Consider the following 23,539-nt stretch of genomic DNA (forward strand, 5'->3'; position numbering starts at 1 on the left):
ATACCCGTAATCTGACTGATCAGAAGGGGGCGCCACCACTGACAGTGCCTAGGGCAGCAAAAACCCCAAATACGGCCCTGGTCACCTGTAGTGTATTTTCATGCAATTATGCTGCTTTCTGCACCGCAGCGTAACTGCATGCATCCTGTGTCCCCAGCACAATCTATGAAGATTGTGCATTATCTATGCCCACGTGGCGTATTAGAACGCAGCGCTTCGGCTGCTGCCGAAGCGCTGCGTTCTAAGAAGTGACATGTCACTTCTTTCATGCACTTTGCATGCAGCCCCTGCTCTGTCTATAGGGAGTGGCTGCAGTCAGAGCACATGAAATCGGCAGTCACCAAAGCTTCAGAACGGAGCTTTTCAGCTGCGCTCTGAAGCGCACATGCAGTGACGTTATGCTGCTCTGCAGAGCGCACACACGTGGGCACATAGCCTTACAGTGAGTAACACACTTTTCAGATTCTCAGATGCCAGCAGCAAGAGTGGATGGTAATGTGATCTCAAGAATATTATTTGCACACTTCCGACAACATTTCGTCTAGACATATCCATCCTCACTCAATTCACTTTTATTGCGTGACCAGACATGTCTAGTTGGCATGTAACCATATGTACATAAGTAGCATACGTATGGTTTTGTAACTTCCCACTTTTACTACCAGTACTAAAAAATAGTGACAGTGTCCAGTGTGGGGGTTGTGAGAATTCAGAGGTCTGCAGTCACATAGAGCGACTGCAGACTTTCATCAAAAACTTAGACAATTCCTTTAGTGCTCCTAACATGAACCTAACATGAATAAAAACATAGTAACTCTTAGCTTATCAGATGGCACACTACTTTCTTAACATAGTCATGTATACCTTAATCTTACAAGTTATGGATTGTTATATGTGTACAGGATCAGAACTAATAAAAGCCCAAGAATACATCCCCAGAAATACAGCATCACACAGATATACATCACCAGATCCACCATCAGTACATCTTACATCAATTGTAATGTCAGGGCAGCCCCATATATTATTTCATGAACCGACAACTCCCAGTGTGTCCTTAACAAAGGAGTTGTTGTTATCAGTCATCATCATTAGACTGCAGACCATAGAAGACCAAAGTACTTATGAGAATTAGTCGCTATCACAAAAAACATTTACATCCAGGTACTTTATAGATGAGATTGTCTCTGATCAGAGTTGTTCTTTCTTTCTTCACCTTGAACAGACGGCTTGATGACTTTTCACATCCACAGCTCGTTTCTGCAGACTTCCATCTTCTCCGGTCTTCTGCAGCACAGACACCTGATACGATACCCTTAAAAATAGCAGAATGATTATAATTTTCTTGATTACAACATCTCTGTCCGACTTTGTGACCCTAAATAAATAATTATCCCTTACTATGTTCCATGCACAAACGATGACCTACACTATCCCTCTTATGGCACATGGCCACCACACTGCCCTTTCCTTTTCATACTGAGCCCCCTCTTCATGCTGTCCTCTACACTGTGTTCCCCTATATTCTTGTTTTTATACCGTGCCCCTTCATCACACTTACCCTATTTAGCATACTGTCTCCTCCTGGCTGTGTTTTACACACTCCCTCTATGCTGTTCCCTCTCTATACTGCCCCCCCCCACACACTATCTAATTTCTATTTTGTGCCCTCTCACACTATCCCCCATACTGTCTCCTCACACTATTCCCCTCAAAAGGCTCCTCACACATTCCCCCTACCCTCATACTGTCTCCTCTCATATATCCGCCTATGAACACAGTGTCTTCTGATATCTGTATGCCCCATACTGTCTCTTCACACATACCCCTTGCTCCCCAAATCATGTGTGCGCTCATCCTATCCCCCCTCAATCCACATACTGTGTACACATACATCCCCCTCTCATACTGTTTTCTAATACATGTCCCCCCTCAGTCCCCATACTGCATCCACACCTATCCTCTTTTCATACTGTTTAATCATACATCTACCATCTTGCTCCTTATTCTGTGTCCTCAAATTCACCCCACCCATGCTCCATACTGTGTGTATGTGACGCCCTGGCAAAGCCAGGTTGTCACAGAAAGAGTTAATCCTCCTTGGTAACCTGATCCCACACCCATGCAGCAGGACAAACCACCTCCCCCAGTGTGAGAGCAAAACAGAGCAGGAGGGGAGGGGCTGGAGGAGAGTGTGTGGACAGAGAGACAGGAGAGGAGCCCGGAGTTGTAGCTCCCGGGCTGCTACAGAAGCGTGCTCTAAAACGGCCGGGACAGGCTGTTAGTGAGGAAGGGGCCAGAGGTAGCCGGGGCAGGGTAGCGGCCCGCCGCTACCAAGGGTGACCCGGATCACTGCAGGAAACATGCATGCCAGGATGGGGGGGAAACATGCATGGCAGGATGGGGAAACATGCATGGCAGGATGGGGAAACATGCATGGCAAGATGGGGAAACATACATGCCAGGATGGAGGAAACATGCATACCAGGATGGAGGAAACATACATGCCAGGATGGAGGAAACATTCATGCCAGGATGGAGGAAACATGCATGCCAGGATGGAGGAAATATGCATGCCAGGATGGGGGGGAAACATGCATGCCAGGATGGGGGGGAAACATGCATGCCAGGATGGGGGGGAAACATGCATGGCAGGATGGGGAAAACATACATGCCAGGATGGAGGAAACATGCATGCCAGTATGGGGGGGAAACATGCATGCCAGGATGGGGGAAAAACATGCATGGCAGGATGGGGAAACATGCATGGCAGGATGGGGAAACATGCATGGCAGGATGGGGAAAAATACATGCCAGGATGGAGGAAACATGCATGCCAGGATGGGGGACACATGCATGCCAGGATGGAGGAAACATGCATGCCAGGATGGAGGAAACATGCATGCCAGGATGGGGGAAACATGCATGCCAGGATGGAGGAAACATGCATGCCAGGATGGAGGAAACATGCATGCCAGGATGGAGGAAACATGCATGCCAGGATGGGGAAAACATGCATGCCAGGATGGAGGAAACATACATGCCAGGATGGAGGAAACATGCATGCCAGGATGGAGGAAACATGCATGCCAGGATGGGGAAAACATGCATGCCAGGATGGAGGAAACATACATGCCAGGATGGAGGAAACATGCATGCCAGGATGGAGGAAACATGCATGCCAGGATGGGGAAACATGCATGCCAGGATGGAAGAAACATGCATGCTAGGATGGGGAAAACATGCATGCCAGGATGGAGGAAACATACATGCCAGGATGGAGGAAACATACATGCCAGGATGGAGGAAACATGCATGCCAGGATGGGGAAAACATGCATGCCAGGATGGAGGAAACATGCATGCCAGGATGGGGAAACATGCATGCCAGGATGGAAGAAACATGCATGCCAGGATGGGGAAAACATGCATGCCAGGATGGAGGAAACATACATGCCAGGATGGAGTAAAGATGCATTCCAGGATGGAGGAACCATGCATGCCAGGATGGGGAAAACATGCATGCCAGGATGGAGGAAACATACATGCCAGGATGGAGGAAACATGCATGCCAGGATGGAGGAAACATGCATGCCAGGATGTGGAAACATGCATGCCAGGATGGAAGAAACATGCATGCCAGGATGGGGAAAACATGCATGCCAGGATGGGGAAACATGCATGCCAGGATGGAAGAAACATGCATGCCAGGATGGGGAAAACATGCATGCCAGGATGGAGGAAACACACATGCCAGGATGGGAAAACATACATGCCAGGATGGAGGAAACATACATGTCAGGATGGAGGAAACATGCATGCCAGGATGGAGGAAACATGCATGCCAGGATGAAGGAAACATGCATGCCAGGATGGAGGAAACATGCATGCCAGGATGGAGGAAACATGCATGCCAGGATGGAGGAAACATGCCACGATAGGGTACATTTACCAGGAAGGGGTACATTTACCTGGATGGGGTAAATTAACCAGGATTGGGAACATTTACCAGGAATGGGGTACATGCTGGGATGGGGGAACATTTACAAGGATGGGCAATATGTCAGGATGGGGTACATTTACCAGCATGGGGGAACATGCCAGAATGGGTAACATTTACCAGGATGGAGGACATTTACCAGGATGGGGCCGTGATGGGGACAAATATACCAGAATGTAGGAAATATATCAGGATGGGGGACATGTTTACCAGGAAGTGGCCGAGGAAGGGGGACAGAACTACACAATGATGGGGAGGGGAGCCACTCGTACGTCTTTATGGGATTTCAAGATGTTCAGACTTTGAAATGTAGATGTGGATTACAGGGTGACATCTGATTGCATTCCATGCTAAAATCTCTGTCTAATATGCTGCAATTTGTTTCCCAGAAAGATCAATCCAACTGCTGTGTCTGCGAAGGGCAGGGGCTCAGCTCCAATGTGTGGTAAGCATGCATGAGCGTGATGCCCCTTGCTGAAGAGAAGACGGCAAAGGTAAGATTAAAATCAATTCTTTATATAATAGGATTAGTTGGCACTTCGGAAAAAAAATTGGGTTTAGGGCTACAGTTTGGGCACTCGGCCTGTAAAAGGTTCGCCATGACTGCTCTAAAATGTACTTAAAATACTCTAAATTTAAATGTGGCATTTAAATTCTATGACTATGACATATTTCTCTTATCATCTTCTTTAGAACTACTTTCACCTCCTTATTTCTTAGACTGTAAATGATGGGATTTAAGAGCGGTGTGATGAGGGTATAGAAGATGGCGATGATACTGTCCAGTGCGGAGCTGGAAAATGGTTGCATGTAAATAAATACACACGGAACATAAAAAAGCAAAACTACAATCATATGAGCAGCACAAGTAGAAAAGGTTTTCTTTCTTGCATCCACTGTCTTTATCTTCAGAATTGCAATGAGAATATTAACATAAGAAGTCAGTATTAAAATAAAGCAGAGTAAGGCAATGGCTCCAATATTGGCGAGAGTCACTATCCTGTTGACTCTAGTGTCAGCACAAGCCAGCTTCAAAACAGGGATAATGTCACAGAAGAAATGGTCAATTTCATTGGAACCACAATAAGGTAGAAGGAAAGTTAACATGGTGTGAGTCATTGAGTGAAGGGATCCAGTCACCCAACATCCAAAGGCGAAAGACACACACAGCCTCCAGCTCATGAATCGTGAATAGTGTAAAGGCTGACATATGGCCAGATATCGATGACGGTGTACAAGAAACACTCACAACTTGCAAGAAAATGGAAGAAGTACAACTGACATACACATCCACTAAATGAAATAGTCATATCCAATAGAAACGTTCGAAGTACTTTTGGTAAAGTAACAGAAGAAAGAAAGATATCTAAAAAAGAAAGGTTTGTAAGGAAGAAATACATAGGCGTTTTTAGAGCTGGATTTGTGTTAACTACTACAACCAAGACGGAGTTCCCCAAAATTGTGAATATGTAAAAATGAGAAAAAAGGACAACGAGGGGCAGGCGTAGATTTTCTGAATGAGGAATTCCTCTTAAAATGAACTCCATTAACACTGTGTTATTCATTATGTGATCAGGACGCTGAAATCTAATCTTCATTATAACAATTGAGTTTAGGACCCTGGACATCTTCACTGCTGACAATCCACATAAAAGCTTTCCCATACAAATTATACATTGCAAAAAAAATAAATGATAAGAGGCTTAGATATCTTAGTTATAGTAATCAGTGCTTAAAATGATCACATAGAATAAACTATAGCTTTACATTTATAATAGGAGGTAGATGCTGAAGAACAACATCAACACTCATGGGTATTGCTTGAATGGTTTCCCAAGAGCTTACTATGCACTATCTAGGGACTTTAGCACCTCCAGGAGCAGGAGCTTTTCTAGATGGTACATGACTCAGGAGTAAAAAAAACTGTTAAAAATCCCAGCTGCCATTAAGCCCTGATTTAGTAATGGGAGTCGTCACAAACATCGAAAAAAATCTTTATTTGAAATGATAAAAAAATTTGTTTAAAAGAACAGAGTCCTCAGTGGTTGATACCTTTTAATGGCTAACTGAAAAGATGGTAATTTACCATCTTTTCAGTTAGCCATTAAAAGGTATCAACCACTGAGGACTCTGTTCTTTTAAACAAATTTTTTTATCTCTACTGGCTAACACGGTACAAAGATATATTTTACTTGTATTTGAAATGAAAAACTCACCATCTTTCACTAATTTATTAACCCCAAAAACACCCTTGCAGATTTGATGTATTCCATACAAAGTTCTACAACGAGCCTCAGCTCTGAGAAAGAAAACATGTCAGCTCTCTACAGGCTCTGGGAATGACTGACAGCCAAGGGGGAAACGTTACTCTGTTCACCGGAGGTCACACCCAGGCTACCCCACTGCTGTCAGGGAAAGTGCTGATAGATTTTTGGACTTCAGGGCATGATCGTGACCCACAAACCGATACTCCAGTAGTCAGGTCACCTGAGGTCACACTGGGGCCTCCCCCGCTACCCTCAGTGACAGTGCAGTCAGATTGTTAGACTGTGGGACACGGCTGTGTGCCAAAGTCTGACAATCCGGAAGCACTTTCATTTTCTGACAGCGGCTTCAACTTTCACTGAGGGCAGCAGAGGAGACCCCAGTGTGACCTGACTGCCAGACTGTCAGATTGCAGGTCATGACCTTGTCCCACAGTGTGACTACCCAGGAACACTTTTACTTTCCAACATTCCAGCAGTCAGGTCACACTGGGTGTTCCCCCTCTGCCTCAGTGAAAGTTGAAGCCACTGCCGGATTGTCGGAAAGTGAAAGTGCTGCTGGATTATGGGGAAAAAAGTGAAATCTCATGAACACAATTTCGTTATTTATTCTGACTAAAATGGAAAAATGCTGCATTTTTTAAAGGAGCATTTTAAAGCTTTCAGCAATTTTAGCGTTTTTCCAGGATTTTTTCAACATTGAAAGTAATGACAAAGTGCAAAAATGCTGCAAAAACATTACATGTGAACATAGCCTAAAGTGGAGGCGGTATTTGCATTTCACTTTTTTATTTTGCCATTTATACAAGTCATTATCCAGGAAACAATATTTCTTAACATTTTTTTCCAGAGACATCCATTTTAGCTTTGGTTTTGTATGTTTTATTGTCCGTCGATGAAAGTGGTGTAATACCATGACAATATTGTTTTCAGCAGTGACCTGGGAGTCAAAAATGCATTCAGGTATCTTCCCCAGGTGATTCCCATTTCATTTCAGTGGTATTTGCATCCATTCTCTGGCGGCGACAGCACTAATCCCCGCTGCCATTGGTGGCTCCCTTAATACAATCACTGGGCACAAATTTGTGGCCAGTTCAGCTCAGGATCAGATGATGTCACTGCTATATCACTGTCGCAGTTATAACTCACTTCCTATGAATGCTGGCAGATCGCTGGCACTCACAGGAGATCAGCATTTCTGTTGATCACAGCAATGCTGAAGATTCGCTCTGATCAGCAAAAGCAATTGGAGTGTATAGCCATAGTGGACTTGTAAAATCAGAAAAAAAGTTTTAAAAAAATCAAAAAACCTATGCAATCACTCCCCTTTTACCCAATTGAGAGTAAAACAATAATAAAAATAATACACATATTTGGTATCACCGAGTTCAGAAATGCCCGATCTATCAAAATATAAAATCAATTAATCTGATCAGTACACGGGGTAGTGAGAAAAAAAACTAAATGCGGAAATTACTTTTTTTGGGTCGCTGCAACAATGCATTACAATAAATCATTGTATATACGCAAAAATAGTATGATTAAAAACATCAGCTCACAATGCAAAAAAAGAGCCATCACAATGCCCCAGATCTTGAAAAAGTAGATGCTTAGGTCTCGGAAAATGGCGTCAAAAGCGCAATTCTTTTATTGGACAAACTTCTGATTTTTTTTCACCATTTACATAAAAGTAATATTTGACATGTTTGATATCTACACACTCGTACTGACCTGGGAAATCATAATGCCAGGTCAGTTTTACCATAAAGAGAACACAGTAAATAAAAATAAAAAAAAGCAATTGTTCAATTTCCCTTTTTTTTTGTAATTTCACCACACTTGGATTTTTTCCCTGTTTTCCAGTACAACGTGGTGGAGAATAAATGGTGTTGTTCAAAAGTAAATCTCCTCCCACAAAAAATCAAGCCCTCACACGGCTATATTGAATAAAACAGTTATGACTCTTGGAAGAAAAGGAGGAAAAAGTGAAAACCAAAAATAGAAAATCTCCAGGGGGTGAAGGGATTAAAGTTCATTTGTTGGCAGAGCTAGGGCGCAATGCTCTCCCATCCCCCAGATGAAGAGATAAAGGAGGCACAGCACTGCCAGCATCCCACTGAGCTGTGTGTCGCCCCACCCCATCGGTTCCGTTATTCACCTGCTTGATGGCATCTCTGCATCATCTCGGCCTACTTCTTGCTTCCAGTTCCAGACTCGCCCATGGTCCACCTCTAACATGTAATTGTTTTGATTTTTCACATGGGTGCTGATGCCGACACAGTAGTAATGTGTATGCTCTCCCCCCAGAGCTGCATGCCCCCCACCCTAGTGCTGAATGCCCCCCAGATATGTAATCACCCGCAGAGCTGTATGCTCCACACCCCAGTGCTGTATACACCCCAGGGCTGTATGCCCCCCCACTCCTATGCTGTATAGGCCCTCAGAGCTATATGCCTCCCCCAGAGCTGTATACCCCCTAATAGCTGTATGCCCCCCACTGCTGTATACACCCAGAGCTCTGTGCTTCCCCTAGAGCTGTTTACCCACAGAGCTGTATGTTCCCCCACCCCAGTGCTGTATATCCCCCAAGGCTGTATGTTCCCCCACCTCAGTGCTGTGTACCCCCAGGGCTGTATATCCCTGCTCCCCAGTGCTGTGTACCTCCAAAACTGTATCTTCCCCCACCCCAATGCTGCATACCGCCCAGACATGTATGCCTGTCCCAGAGCAGTATGCCCCCCCAAAGCTGTATGTTCACCTCCAGAGTTGCATTCACTCCCATAACTGTATGTTTCTTTGATGCCCCTGGACTATTCAGGTCATCACAGGGTACTGCACGCTCTTTGTCTCCAGTGCAGGATTCAACCCCCCATGGTCCTGGGTTCCCATCCTGCAGTACTGCCTCCACGAGCATTCACAAATCCTAGATACACCTTGCACCACACCCTGTCATACACACCAGTGGACTGCTTAAGCTGGAATTGGGCAGTTCACCTAGGGGTCAGACAGAGTGGTGGGAGGGGGGAAGTCAGCGAGGGACGAATTGCAGAGCAGAGCTGACAGGCAGAAGAGAAGTAGCTCCCAGTGAGTGAGGAGCTGGAGTAGTTCAGTGGTAGCCCTCGAGCTGTGAGGAGCTCTGAGGAAGCTGGGAGCTGTAGCTCCCAGGGGAGAAGCAGACTAGGTCGCAGACTGTGGTCTGGACCTAGAGGAGTCGGACCCCCGGTCACAGGGGATTGAGGCTAGGTGCCTGGGACCTGTCTTGGAGAACGATCAGCAGCCTGGTCCTATCACCGGTCCAGGACCAAAGGCACGACGGGGTACACGGACCCTGAGCCGGGGAGAAGCTTCAGGCGACCCAGCAATTAATCTGTGGAAGACAGGGCCTTTATGGACTGTTCCCACGAAGCTCAGAGATCGGGGGCACTAGTGCAACGAGGGGGATGGGGCTTTCCAAACAAGCGGCCCACTGAAATTCCAAGCGTGAGCTCCTGAGAGCAGGCTCCTTTACTTAGCCATAGTGGGGAGCGGGGCAAAGCAAGCTCCAAGCTGACGGGCCACAAAGGACACTTTAAATTCTGTGCCAGGAGACAGGACACAGACCACCAGGCAGTGCTGCAGGGGAAGGGTCCCGGACGAGCTCCCCTCAAGGGACAGCGGCAGTCAGAGACTTGGTTTATCCTGTTGTCAGCATCTGCTTTATTGCTAAGTGAGTACCCCATTGACCCCTGCAACCCCCTGCACTAAACCCCTTATCACCATCCAGAATCCTGGGGCCTTACCCTACTCGTGGAGGGTAACATCATCTTGCTGCCCCACTCCATCACCCCGGGCACTCCCAATGGCAGCGGCGGTACTCCCAATTCCCATACACCATGGGTGGCGTCACAAACTATATACCTATGCCCTGTAAATACCCCCTTTTCCATTTGAGTGTGGCCCCTAGACCCCGGGTCCAGAGACCCTCGAGCCACAAGTAATCACCAACCCTGGAGCCAAGTGGTTCGATCCGCTGCAGGGGCGGCACATTTCTCCACCCCAAAGTTGTGTGCCCCCCAGAGCTGAATGCTCCTCTCTAGAGCTGTATGTCCCCTCTTTGCTGTATGGCCCACAGAGCTATATGCCCCCGAAATTAGTAATGTGTATGCCCCTCCAGTGTTGTATGCCTCCCCACCCCAGTAACGTAGTATATGCCCCCCCAGACTTGTATGCCTTTACCCCAGTAATGTGTATGCCCCCCAGTAATGAGTATGCCCCCAAAGTACATAGTATGCCCCCCAGTAATATTGTATCACTCCAGCCTCCTCTGGAATGTTTATACAGGAGTCTCACTGTCCACTGAGCGTGACCATGTCTGTTACTGATGGCCATCATGCAGCACGGTCTGCACAGTCACATACCCTGGAGGAGCTGGATGGAGACAAGCAGGGGAGATTTGCAAGACTGATGCTGGTTTCCCCATGTTACAGATACCTCTAATGTGTCAGTGTATGCATGTATGATATGTGTACCTATGTATGTCAGTGTATATGACTGTGTATAAATTTATGTCTGTTAATATGTATCTTTGTGAATTTGTCTTTTAATATATGCATATGTTTGTATGGCTGTGTGTACGTATCTGTTTATGTCCACGTATGTGTACCGCCCTGAGAGGGCTCGGCTGCTCCGCTGCTCGGGCGAGCTGCTCAAGGTCCAGGCTCGGGTTGTCAGTGGCTCAAGCACCTCCAGACCGGGGGCCTCGTCACTCCGTTAAGGGGAAGCAGTGGGGGTGGTTGTGTACGGTTGGTGTCGGGCGAGCCGTGACGCCACCCACGGGTTGTGGTGACGGGAAGCACCACCGCTGAGGCTGGGGTGAAGGGGGATCCCGGGAGCGGTGTTGCAGCTGCAGCCTAGATGTTAGCCCCTCAGTGGGTAGGGGCGGTGTGTCCCGGGGCCCGGTGGGACGGGCGGTGATGAAGTCGGGGTGCAAGGTGCCGAACTGCGGTGTGATGCTGTGCCCGGATGGCACTGGTGTACTCACGATTAATTCACACTCAGAGTCACTGGTAAACCAAAGTTCGGGTATGGTCAGGTCCCGTAGCCGGCTGCTTGTGTCCCTTGTGAGGCTGATGGTGGCCCCTTTCCCTTGCACCTCTTGTTTTGGCTGTTGGCTCCCCTGCCTGGACAGTGGTAGCCCGCTCCCCGGCGTTTAGCTGCCGGAGGAGCCCTCGGTTGCCCGCAGGCGCTGGCCCATCGGGTGTTTGGCCCTTGGCGGTGGCTCTCACCCGGTATCGGTGGGCTGTTGCCTTCTTTCGGGACTTTGAGTGCGGATGAACCCGTGAGGTTCAGATTGCAATTACACTCAGTGGCATCCAAGCTAGGACGGGGTCTGAGTACCCAGTTTCTGGTGCTCCGGCAAACGGTTGACTCCCCGGTTCAGGTCCAACGGGCGCCAACCTTGCCCGGTCCCTATGGTTCGGCCGGTTGTACACCGGTACTCCTGCAGGCGGCCACCACCGTCTGCCTGCCTGACGTTTCAAGGGTCCCAGGCTCCTACCCGGGTCCCTGACAGCTCTACAACTCCAACTCTTGAACTCACTGTTTGTATTTCCTGCCTCAGGACAGAAGTCTCCTCGGTGGGCGTGCCTTTCCACCTGACTCCGCCCACCTGGTATGCCCTACTTGCCCTGAGGGAGGCATCAGGTCTCCCTTTCTGGTGACTGATGTGTCCTCACAAGGGATGGGGGTGTGTGTGTGGTGTTGGTGGTGTTGTTACCTGTGACCCCTGGGGTCCAGGGCGTCACATATGCATGTGCATGGAGCCCACTGAGACTCTTTTGCATGGGGTCCACAAAAACTGTATTTCTAGTGAATACATATTCTTGCCAGTTTTTGAGTCAGAAATTAAGAGTGTTTTAAAAATTTCTTCCAAACTGGGATCAGAGGGTGTTCTGTATGTCTACTGCTGGCTGTACTGCCATTTCTCTTACCAATTTAACAGGGCCTCATACTATCTGTATCTCCTTTGCCTGTTTGAGAGTGAAGCATTAAGAGTGCTTTCAAAATGGATCCCAAATTGGGATCAGAGTGTCTTTTGTACGTCTGTTGCTGGCTGTAATGCCATTCCTCCTGTCCATTTCAGCTAGGCCTCACACTGCCTGTATCTCCTTTGCCTGTTTGCCTGTTTGAGAGTCAAGAATTAGGAGCACTTTAAAAATTGATCCCAAACTGGGATCTGAGCGTCTTATGTAAGTCTGTTTCTGACTGTATTGCCATGCCTCCTGGTCAACTATTTAGGAAGAACACCAGAGTCCACAGTCATTCTCTTCGGTTGACCCCACAGCCACCTCCCCTGTGCTATGTGCTGGTCAACACCTTGTCCAGGATGCAGGTGCGGATGCCTCCCACCCTGATACTGTTTTTGCACATTCACAAACATCATCAGTAACCACATCCCCTTCCATGCCCCAATGCAGCATCCAGCTGTCTCTACCCCTTGCCTTGGAGTGCAAGTGTTAACACACTGCCACTCAACTTCAGTCCAAAACAAGAAACAGCCATATTTCCAGACTGAATTCCCTTCAAATGGTGTTTATCCTTGTGGACACTGATGATTTCCGCAACCTGATGGCGTTGGTGGTCACTCGGTACTTGATCCCCAATCCTCACTATTTCTCCAGGTGTGGCATGCTTGCCTTACACAACATTGTGCCCCATAGTATCACCTGTGCCTCATAGATATTTTGCATAGGCTTTGAACTGACTGCTGATCCTTGGCTGTTTACCTATTAATACTGTTATTTGCTGCCTCCGTAATTTAATTTGGGCTTGTGGTGAGAGACAGAGAAGTGGACGTGCTGCTAATGTCGCACACACAGGTCAAGATAGTTTGACAATTGAAACTGTGCCTTCTCCATGAGCACAACAAAAACCCACGCCACATATGTCACTCTCTGGCCTGTGGGCCAAGCCTGGCCCACAAACACATTTTTATTCTGTATGGAGGGCTATGTGGGTCTCATTATTCTGTATGGAGGATTATGGGGGCTGTGACTAGGTTGGCCCACAACTTTGTCCAATTTTTAATTTTGGATCTCTGTGTACTTGACTTTGACATCTCTGCCCTATATTATGTCATCTACTGTAATCTTAGGTGACAGGGAAATACAGTGAGCGGGGCCAGCGATGTTCAGACACTGCTTTTTTTAAGCATTTTTAATAAGTTTTATGCAAATTAAAAGCTGATTTTACAGTACCAGCAAAGCGATGAGATTTCATAAAGCTAATGTACACGATTGCTTATTTTGCCTGACTGAAATTGGAAACTGCTGCGTTTTTGCAATTACACTAAGGCTGTATGCACAGTGCATTTTTTTATCGCTTTTTTAATGCGTTTTTTTAAACACATCCTTAAGCCAGAAAAATTAATGAGAAATGTGAAGTGTTGTGCACATGTTGAGTTCTTTTCCTTTGCAGATTTGGTAAAGAAAATAATCAGCAGCATGTCAATTCCATCAGCAGTTTTGTTTGTGTTTTTCACCTTTGAAAGCAAAAAAAAATGCATGTAAGAAAGCATTTAAAATGCTTTGGTTTTTCTGCCAAGAGATGCAGAAATTTCTGCAACCAAATACTCATCAAGTGCACATACCCTTAGTGTACGTATAGCCAAAGGGGTGAAGCAGGCAGTTTTACTCTCTAGGTAAATTTGCCTGAGGCTAGCGCCACACATCCGTGCCTCCGGTACGTGTTTGGCATTTTTTACACGTACCGGCGGCACGGAGACATGTTCAGCAATGCTACCCTATGGTAGCAGGCACACACACGTAAAACCACACGGAACGTGTGTCCGTGTGCGTTTGTACGTGTGTGCGATTTTCAAAGCGCTGACATGTCAGTGTTTTCTCCGGCAGCACGGGTGTCACACGGCCCGCACCCGTACCACACGGGTGTAGTGTGGATGCGGTCCCGTGTGACACGCGCCGGAGAAAACACACATGTCAGTGAAAAAAAAAAAAACATTAACTCACCTTCTCCAGCCCTCCTGTCTCTGCCGCTGCTGCCTCTTGCTGCCGACCGCCGCTCATTATTCTCATTGAATATTCACTTCACTGCCTGGCAGCAGCAGCAGCGGGGAGACGAGAGGGCTGGAGACCGAGGATCAGCACCATGGACAGCAGCGCGGACATCAGGAAGGACCAGGTGAGTATAATAATTACCGATTCTACGTGTGCTATCGCGGATAGCACACGTAGAACACACGTGTCACGCACGTACCAGAGACACGTACTTACCTGCACGCAACACGCAGGGAAAATACGTGTCTCTCGGCACGTGTGTGAATTTCACGTGAGTGTGGCAGAAGCCTTAGAAACATGTCATAATATAGGAAAGAATGTTGTTTCCTAAAATTTTGGCCATTAAAATCTTTTTTATCATCAGTTTTTTACATTTTCTTGTCAGTCGGTTAAAGGGGCATAGTAGTCTGACAACATTGTTATCAGCAGCCACTTGGTAATCAGAGATATGTCCAGGGATCTTCTTTATGCTGTTCCCTTTCTATTTCAGTGATGTTTCCATCCATTTCAGTGATTTTTAGGCTCCCCTTAGGCCTCCCAGGCGGTCAGCCAAAAAAATGCTCAAATTTCCCATTGATTTCTATTATGCTCATTACTCATGATGAAGACCCATGCATTAGAAATTGCTCTGCTGGAGTAACAAGCACCTAAGCAGTATACTTGTATCACTTTCCAAATAATGTTTCCACACTTTTACTGTTTCCTGTCTCAATAGCAATACAGGAATACAGCATCAGAACTATCATCAGTACATAATTCCATCATCAAACTACCATTAGTACGAGAATGTAGCACCAGAATCATCATCAGTACATGAACTCATCACCAGAACAATTATCAGTACATGAATATATCACCAGAACAATCATCTGTACATAAATATATCAACAGAACAATCATCAGTATATAAATATATCAACAGAACAATCAATAACACATAAATGGAGCACCGGAGTCAACATCTGTACATGCATACATTAATAGAACCATTATTTGAACATGAATACATGTATTTTACATCACTGATTGGAATTATACTCATCCTGTTCGTATCAATGTGGCACAGATTTCATGATGACTTTTGACATCCCCAGGTTATTGCTGCAGAATTCCACCTTCTCAAACCTTTTGGGTACAGAAAAGATAAAGTGGAGTTATATTGTGCAAAAATTATGATCTTTATTGAAATTTAAAAACATTTAAAAACATGGATAAAAGACAATTAGAATGCAAAGAAGGTGAAATATAAGTGCCTGTGTCACCTTAAGTGACAAAAGTCCCCACTAAATATAAGGGATAATAGACATGCACCCAGGGAAGTATTAAGCTACAGAAAGAAATAACAGTACGATGAATTAATAAGCAAGTGCAAAAATAGTAAATAACTATAGCTGGGAATTTTTCCTTGAACAAACCAAAGGTGAGACACAGGCACAAACAGGGTAGAGGCTAGATTTTATGATGACTTTTGACATCCACATGTTATCGCTGCAGAATTCCACCTTCTCAAACCTTCTGCAGCAAATCCTGACAAATGTCCCCTAAAATAGCAGGTAAAATATATCTTTGTACCGTGTTACCCAGTAGAGATAACACGGTACAAAGATATATTTTACCTGTATCAAAATGGAGGATACCAGAATGTACCGCATCTTTATGGAACTAAAGACATTTCTGAAGAAACGCACACAACTGGACAGCGACATATTTTTCTTATCCAAACCCTAAAATAGCAGTCATTGTAATGTCGCTCAATAAAAATGTCTGCCTATGCTCTGCCCCTGAATACATTTCTCCTTACTGTAGTCCCTGCACAAAATATAACCCCCACACTTATAGTAGATGGGCTTGTCACTATTTAGTGATACCAATATTGGGTAAGTATTAAATTTTCATTTCTTTATTAAATTGTTTAGGTAATTGAGGTTAATTAATTTAATATAGTGATAATTTTGATTGACCAGACTTTTGTAGAAGCAGTGATACTGTATACGTTTTTTTGTTTTTTTTTATTTTAATTTTCTTTTTTTTAAAATGAGATTATTTTTTATATTTTAAAAACATTTTTCTTTTACTTTATATTTTTCCTTGGGCCTTGATTCTGCAATCAGTTGATCACATATGTTATATCCTGTAATACTACCTTACTGCTACTGTACATATAGGACAAATTACCTATGGCCAATGGCTGAGCTTCACAGGAGAGCTAAAATGCTAGCAATGATTTAATGCTCCTTACATTAATGCAGATGTAGTAATCCTTGTCAAATCTTGTCAAAAACTTGTCAAATGACACAATACTTTATTAACATAGTGATGTAGAACATAATCTGACAAGTTATAGATTACTATATATCTACAGAATCATGATCAATGAAAATACAGGAATACAGCACCAGAACTATTATTAATACATAAGTGAATGATCAAACTACCATCAGAAAATGAATATAGCATCAGAACTTTCATTAGTAAATAAATATATCACAAGAATCATCATTAAAGTGAACCTGTCAGGTGCAATATGCACCCAGAACCACGAGCAGAGGCATGCTAACATGCTATTCAATGCAGCGTCACCAGCGGTGACTTGCATACCTGTGTTCACTGTGATCACGCTTCTGAATGCCGGGCACTTCTGGTCATGAGCAGTATAAAGCCGGGTGTACGCATCCCGCCTTCAGACAGGTCTACTGATATTATGAAAAGGAACGACGTGTCAACGATCAACGATTTTTGACGTTTTTGTGATCGTTGATCGTCACTCCTTTTAGTCACAGACAATGATATCGCTAACGGCGCCGGATGTGCGTCACGAACACCGTGACTCCGACAATATATTGCTAGCGATATCGTTGTGTGTAAAGTGCCCTTTAGTCATTCCTGCAGCATCACACATTGATATGTGTGACACCGCAGGAACGACGAACATCTCCTTAACTGTGTCCACCGGCAATGAGGAAGGAAGGAGGTGGGTGGCATGTTCCGGCCGCTCATCTCCGCCCCTCCTCTGCTATTGGGCGGCCACTTAGTGACGCCGCTGTGATGCTGAACGAACCGCCCCCTTAAAGGAGAGATTGTTCGGTGTCTCCAGCGACGTCGCTAAGCAGGTATGTGCATGTGACGCTGCCGTAGCGATATTGTTCGCTACGGCAGCAATCACCCCATGACGAAACAGCGACGTGGGCGGGTGTATCGCGCACGACATTGCTAGCTATCACTAGCAATGCCGCAGCGTGTAAAGCACCCTTAACTCTCACCCCTATCATCTCAATCTGTTCCAGATTTCATCATGACTTTTGACATCCAAAGGTCATCTCTGCAGATATTCCACCTTCTCCAACCTTCTGTGGCATATCCTGACATGGTGCCCTTAAAAATAAAAGTATCATAATAATGTCCCTGAATAAAAATGTCTGCCTATTCTGTACCCCTGAATTAATGCTCCCTTCACAAAATATGACCCCCACACTGTACCTCTTATAGTACATGGCCTTGTTACTGTCCTCTCTTTCTTACAAACCTCCAAACTGTCCTGCCTTTATGAATTAAAAGTGCCATACTTCCATCCCTTATGAATTACAATTGCCATACTGTCCCCCATTATCGACTACAACCAATAATGTGCCCCCTCCCACACTTTTAACCCTTCAACATATTGTCCTTGCATACTGTGCCTTTGCCCTAACCTACTCCGACTACATCTACAGTTAAAGTCTCTTGTAAGTTCAGCTCCAAAGAGCGCTTACCTTCCGCGATTAATCTTATAATGCCCCTACATTTTAGGGTGGGATGTTAATTAAAGCTCCTTTGCCCAGGGCTGGCAGTCATATCTTCAATTGTATTCGCATCCAGAAAAAAATTACAATTGAGCACAAAAAGATGAAAACTGGCTGAAAACCACTCTTGGAAGATGACAGAATGTCAACCATGAGAAGTATGCCAGACCATCATCTGTGGCAAGATGCTCATCTCCTCAAGGCTGGACTCCAAAGCTGAGCCTGCAATATACTTTGGGTGATGTCTTTGTTATACAGACAGCACTGGTTCTAACTATATCGAAAGAACTAGCTGCTGTGCCTTCCAGGCTTCTTTCGTCAGTATTAATACTATCACTATAGGCAAGAGCTAGGCCATTCTTTTCCCGGAGTAAGGGGTACTTTGCACGCTGCGACATCGGTAGCCGATGGTAGCGATGCCGAGCGCGATAGTACCCGCCCCCGTTGCACATGCGATATCTTGTGATAGCTGCCGTAGTGAACATTATCGTTACGGCAGCTTCACATGCACTTTCCTGCCCCGCTCTGGCCGGCGACCCACCTCCTTCCTAAGGGGGCGGGTCATGCGGTGTCACAGCAACGTCACGTGGCAGGAGGCCAATAGAAGTGGAGGGGCGGAGATGAGCGGGACGTAAACATCCCGCCCACCTCCTTCCTTCTGCATAGCCGGTGGAGGCAGGTAAGGAGAAGTTCCTCGCTCCTGCGGCTTCATACACAGCGATGTGTGCTGCCGCAGGAACAAGAAACAACATCGTACCTGTCGCTGCAGTGAAATTATGAAAATGACCGACACTACACAGATCACCGATTTACGACGCTTTTGCGATCGTTTATCGGTGCATCTAGGCTTTACACGTTGCGACGTCGTTACTGGTGCCGGATGAGCGTCACTTTCGATTTGACCCCGATGACATCGCAGTAGCGATGTCGCAACGTGCAAAGCACCCCTTAGTGTTCAGATCTTTGCCTCATCCCTGAATTTACACAGTGTGGCTGAGTTTTATTGCTTCCCTGTCACTTACTATGTAGGGCACATGCTTCACCCTCTACACCTATACCTTTAATTGTTAGACCACATTACAGAACCTCCTATAGAGATAACTACCAAATCAAATATGTGTCTTGGAAGCAGAGTAACCAAATATCCTCATGCTAACTTATGAGCAAAAGCAACAGAAATTATCAAAAAAAAATATTATTTTTCTCTCTTGCATAGAAATATTTTTTCTAAATGTACACTTCAATATATTCATACAATGAAATTATCCGAAAAGAAAAGAACTTATAACATTGGACATTTCCTTTAAAGGGGCTTTCCACAGCTGATTTTAAAAAAAAAAAAGAATATAAAAAAAATCATGCAGCAAGCTACAAAACAAAAAACAAAAATTTACCATATGGATCTCCAAAGTTTTTCCCTGTCAAAGTAATTCCCTGCTGTTCTCCATGGGTCACATTGTAGCTGAGACAGGCATGCGACCACTGCAGCCAATCACTAGCCACAATTTCTGTGTTACCAAAACAGTATGAAAAGGAGTCAATTTCTGTTCATCATTTTCTGGACACGTCTGCTCAAGCCACTCAGTGGTGATGACGGTGTCAATCCTATGGCAAATAAATTGGCTGCATCAATCTCCCAGCTATACGATGAATAAGGAGACTGTTGGGGGACTCAAGCACTGTTAGAAGAGGAATATCAGGGCTTACTGAATGCTTTACAAAATAGAAATGGAAGTTGCCTTTAATTAAAGTAAACAATTATTGATGGTTTTTAACTTTTTTAAAATTTGGAAAAAGCTTTCTTCCAAAAGAATTCCATATTGCATTTTTGACCTCTTGGTTCCGTAATGTGTAGATAATCGGGTTTCATAAAGGAGTCAGCACTGTGTACAGCACAGATATCAGCTTATCTGCTGGATAGTTTACAGGAGGTCTTAAATAGATAAATACACTTGGCCCAAGAAAGAACGTAACAACCAATAGATGTGAAGCACAGGTAGAAAAAGCCTTACGTCTCCCTTCTGATGAGTGAATCTTTAGGATTGTTGTAATGATGCCAAGGTAGGAGAACATTAAAACCACAAAACAAGCAAGGGAAATCATTCCACTGTTAGCTATGATGAACATATCTATTACAAATGTGTCAGCGCAGGCAAGAACGGACAGTGGATGAACATCGCAGAAGAAGTGGTTGATGTTGTTTGGACCACAGAATGGAAGCTGGTATGTGAGAAATGCCTGAGTGAAAGAGTGTAGAAAGCCTGCAATCCAACTAAATGCCACCAGCCAGAAGCAAAACCTGTGATTCATAACTACGTGATATCGTAGTGGGTTACAAATGGCCACATATCGGTCATATGCCATGACAGTAAGTAGGAAGCACTCAGTGCCACCAAATAAATGGAGGAAGAAGAGCTGAGATATGCATTGGTTAAAAGAGATTGTCTTTTTTTCTAAGAGGACATTGCTAAGCATCTTCGGTATGGTGACCGTGGAATAACATATGTCCAGAAAAGACAAGTTACTAAGGAAGAAGTACATTGGGGAGCGTAGATTCATATCTATATGCACTGCAGATATAATGGCCAGGTTTCCTGAAAAAGTTAGTAAATATAGGACCAAAAAAATGACAAAGACAATGACACGTGATTCATGTGAGTGGGCGAGACCACTAAGTGTGAACTCGGTCACTGAACTTTCATTCTTGAAAACCATCTTGTGTTCTTTGGAGACCTAGTAGAACAGATATGTTTTAAAAGAAACGGTAAATAGAATGTGCTAAGCAGTAAGTGCCACTTTTATATGAGCATTACTATCGAATGGTCTGAAATATCCTCCCGTTAAGAGAACATAAAAGGGATGCTGCTAAACATCAGAAACACCGACCATGTTTGTTAGCTTTGTTTATTATGGAAATAATTTTTTTAAGCAAATTGAAAAAAAAAAAACAAAATGTGGATCACAGTTTGTACCAGTGCAAAGAATCCCAGCAATAAGCTTTGTTCAGCAGAGGAGTAAGATAGCAAGTGTACAATTCCCCTGCACCACCAAAAAAGAAATGACACTTTACATGGTGCTCATTGAAATCAATGTCTGTGCATAATCCATGGATGTGCCGGTGCTCCAGAGAGAGACGTTCTTGTAATCACCCTGTGCTCTGCCTGATTTACTTTCCAATACAGGCACAATGTCAAACCTCAGAATTTCCTTATGAAATCTTAAAATTTTGTAGCTAATAACGTTTCATCCAACAATAAATATCACCCTTCAACACTACACAAAAAACCACAAAAAAACAAAAAAATAAAAGATATCTTCATAAACTTTCCAAGTATCCAACCATTCACAGAAGCAGGATCATTAGACCTTCTTCCCCCCAAATGTAAATATTAGACTACACATGACAACTAAAGATGTTAGACCTAGTGTTCACTTTCTGCAGCCTTGGTCATTGGTTTGTGTTATTGTATGGTATGCTTTATGTTGGTAAACTTAAGGGGTTATTTTCATCTCCAAGATCCTATCCCAATATGTGGTAGGTGTAATAATAATAATAATAATAATAATAATAGCAAATATCTACATTTGAAAATGTAGTATAGTTCTCCCTATAAGCTATGTAATTTACCTCATTTGCAGGCATGGCAGTAGCTTAGGTATCCATGATTAAAACCACTAGCAACTCAGTCCCTATATGCATGGTCATATCCTTGGATATCTAAGCTACTGTAATGTCCTTCACATAAGGTAAGTGACATAGCTTATGTGGAGAACTATATCAGATTTCTAATTGGAGGCATTTTCTCATATTCTTATTACATCTACTACATATTGGGATAGGCTCTTGGAGAAGGGAATAATCTGTTAAAGGAAGTTTTCTTCACAACTTTTTTCCTTCAATAAACTTTTTTATTTCACTAAAATGCCTTGTTGGAAATGTACAGATATTTGGCCTTGTAGTATAGGTGTGTTCATGCTTTTCCTTTCAGCAAAATATAGTCATTTTTTTACATAGTTTTGAACCAATGTATATTTTGCTCGAAAAGAAGAAACAAATCAAAAGAGCACAAAACAATATATAACTATCAGCAATAATAAAACAATACCTGTTGTGTAAAGTAAAGCTTGAGTTAATGAATTAGTTGCACACATGCACAGTTGCAGAGAAGGTGTTGGTTGCAGAGCGCATTCGTAGGGAACTGAGTTATCTGAAATTTATATCATGAAACACCAAATTTCCCCGGTACATTGCTAAAAGGAAAAACATAAAAAACATTAACTCCTAATTCATGTAATTCATTAAATCTGATTGAACTACAGTGAGTATGTAACTCAAGTATCAGACACCTAAAATAACAGGGGTTTTTTTTCAAAAGGAAGTCAAAACATAGAAAGTTTATGAACATATACACAATTATGGACACATACTATTGATACTATTGTGACGCCCCTGGACTAGTCAGGTCATCACAGGCTGCTGCACACTCTTTATCTCCCAGTGCAGGACTCAACCCCCCATGGTTCTGGGTTGCCAGCTTGCAGTACTGCCTCCACCAGCATCTAAAAATCCTAATCACACCTCACACCACACCCTGTCAGGCACACCAGTGGGCTGCTAAGCTGGAATAGGGCCACCCACCTAGGAGTCAGACAGGGAGGTGGGAGGTGACAGTTAAGTTGAGTGGTAGCCCTCTAGCAGTGAGGAGCTTGAGGAAGGTGGGAGTTGGAGCTCCCAGGGGAGAAGCAGATTGGGTTACAGACGGTGGTCTGGACCTGGAGGAGTCGGAGATCCGGTCGCGGGATATTGGGACTGGGTGCCTGGCTAGTTGAGGAGGACGGTCGGCAGCTACAGTCCAATAGCTGGTCTGGGGCTGAAAGCAAGTCGGGGTACTGGACCCTAGGTCTGGGAGAGGCTTTAAGTCCCCCGGCAATTAACTTGCGGAGGACAGGGTCTTTATGGACTGTTCCCATGAAGCTCAGAGATCGGGGGCACTAGCGCAATGAGGGGGATAGGGCTTTCCAACCAAAGCAGCCCACTGAAATCCCAAGCGTGAGCTCCTGAGAGCAAGCTCCTCTACTACCCATAGTAGGGAGCGGGGCCCAGACAGCTCCAAGCTTACAGGCCACTTGGACACTTCTAAAATTCTGTGCTGCAGGGGACGGAACCCGGATGAGCTCCCCAAGAGGGTAGCGGCACCCAGAGACTTGGTTTACCACGTTGTCAGCGTCTGCTTTCCTTCTGAGTGAGTACGTGATTAACCCCTGCTACCAGCGAGTCTGCGCTCCCCCTGCAATCCACCCCACCATTCAGGGTCCTGGGGCCTTTCCCTACCCGTGGAGGGTAACGTCATCTGGCTGCCCCACTCCATCACCCTGGGTACTCCTAAAGCAGCAGCGGTACTCCCTATTACCGCACACCACGGGTGGCGTCACAAACTACCTA

At 44.8% G+C, this 23,539-nt stretch overlaps 2 protein-coding genes across 2 annotated transcripts in view; both read right to left on the reverse strand.

Annotated features, from left to right (window-relative positions):
- Nucleotides 1-23,539, reverse strand: part of LOC142244242 (uncharacterized) — a 127,286-nt gene that overhangs the window by 37,714 nt on the left and 66,033 nt on the right. The gene's annotated exons all lie outside the window — the stretch shown is intronic.
- On the reverse strand, nucleotides 19,963-20,811 carry LOC142246453 (olfactory receptor 4E1-like). Its single transcript, XM_075319513.1, has one exon. The coding sequence runs from the start codon at nucleotides 20,809-20,811 to the stop codon at nucleotides 19,963-19,965; it is 849 nt and encodes a 282-aa protein (XP_075175628.1).

Source organism: Anomaloglossus baeobatrachus, chromosome 1 (genome assembly GCF_048569485.1).
Source record: "Anomaloglossus baeobatrachus isolate aAnoBae1 chromosome 1, aAnoBae1.hap1, whole genome shotgun sequence".
NCBI lineage: Eukaryota > Metazoa > Chordata > Amphibia > Anura > Aromobatidae > Anomaloglossus > Anomaloglossus baeobatrachus.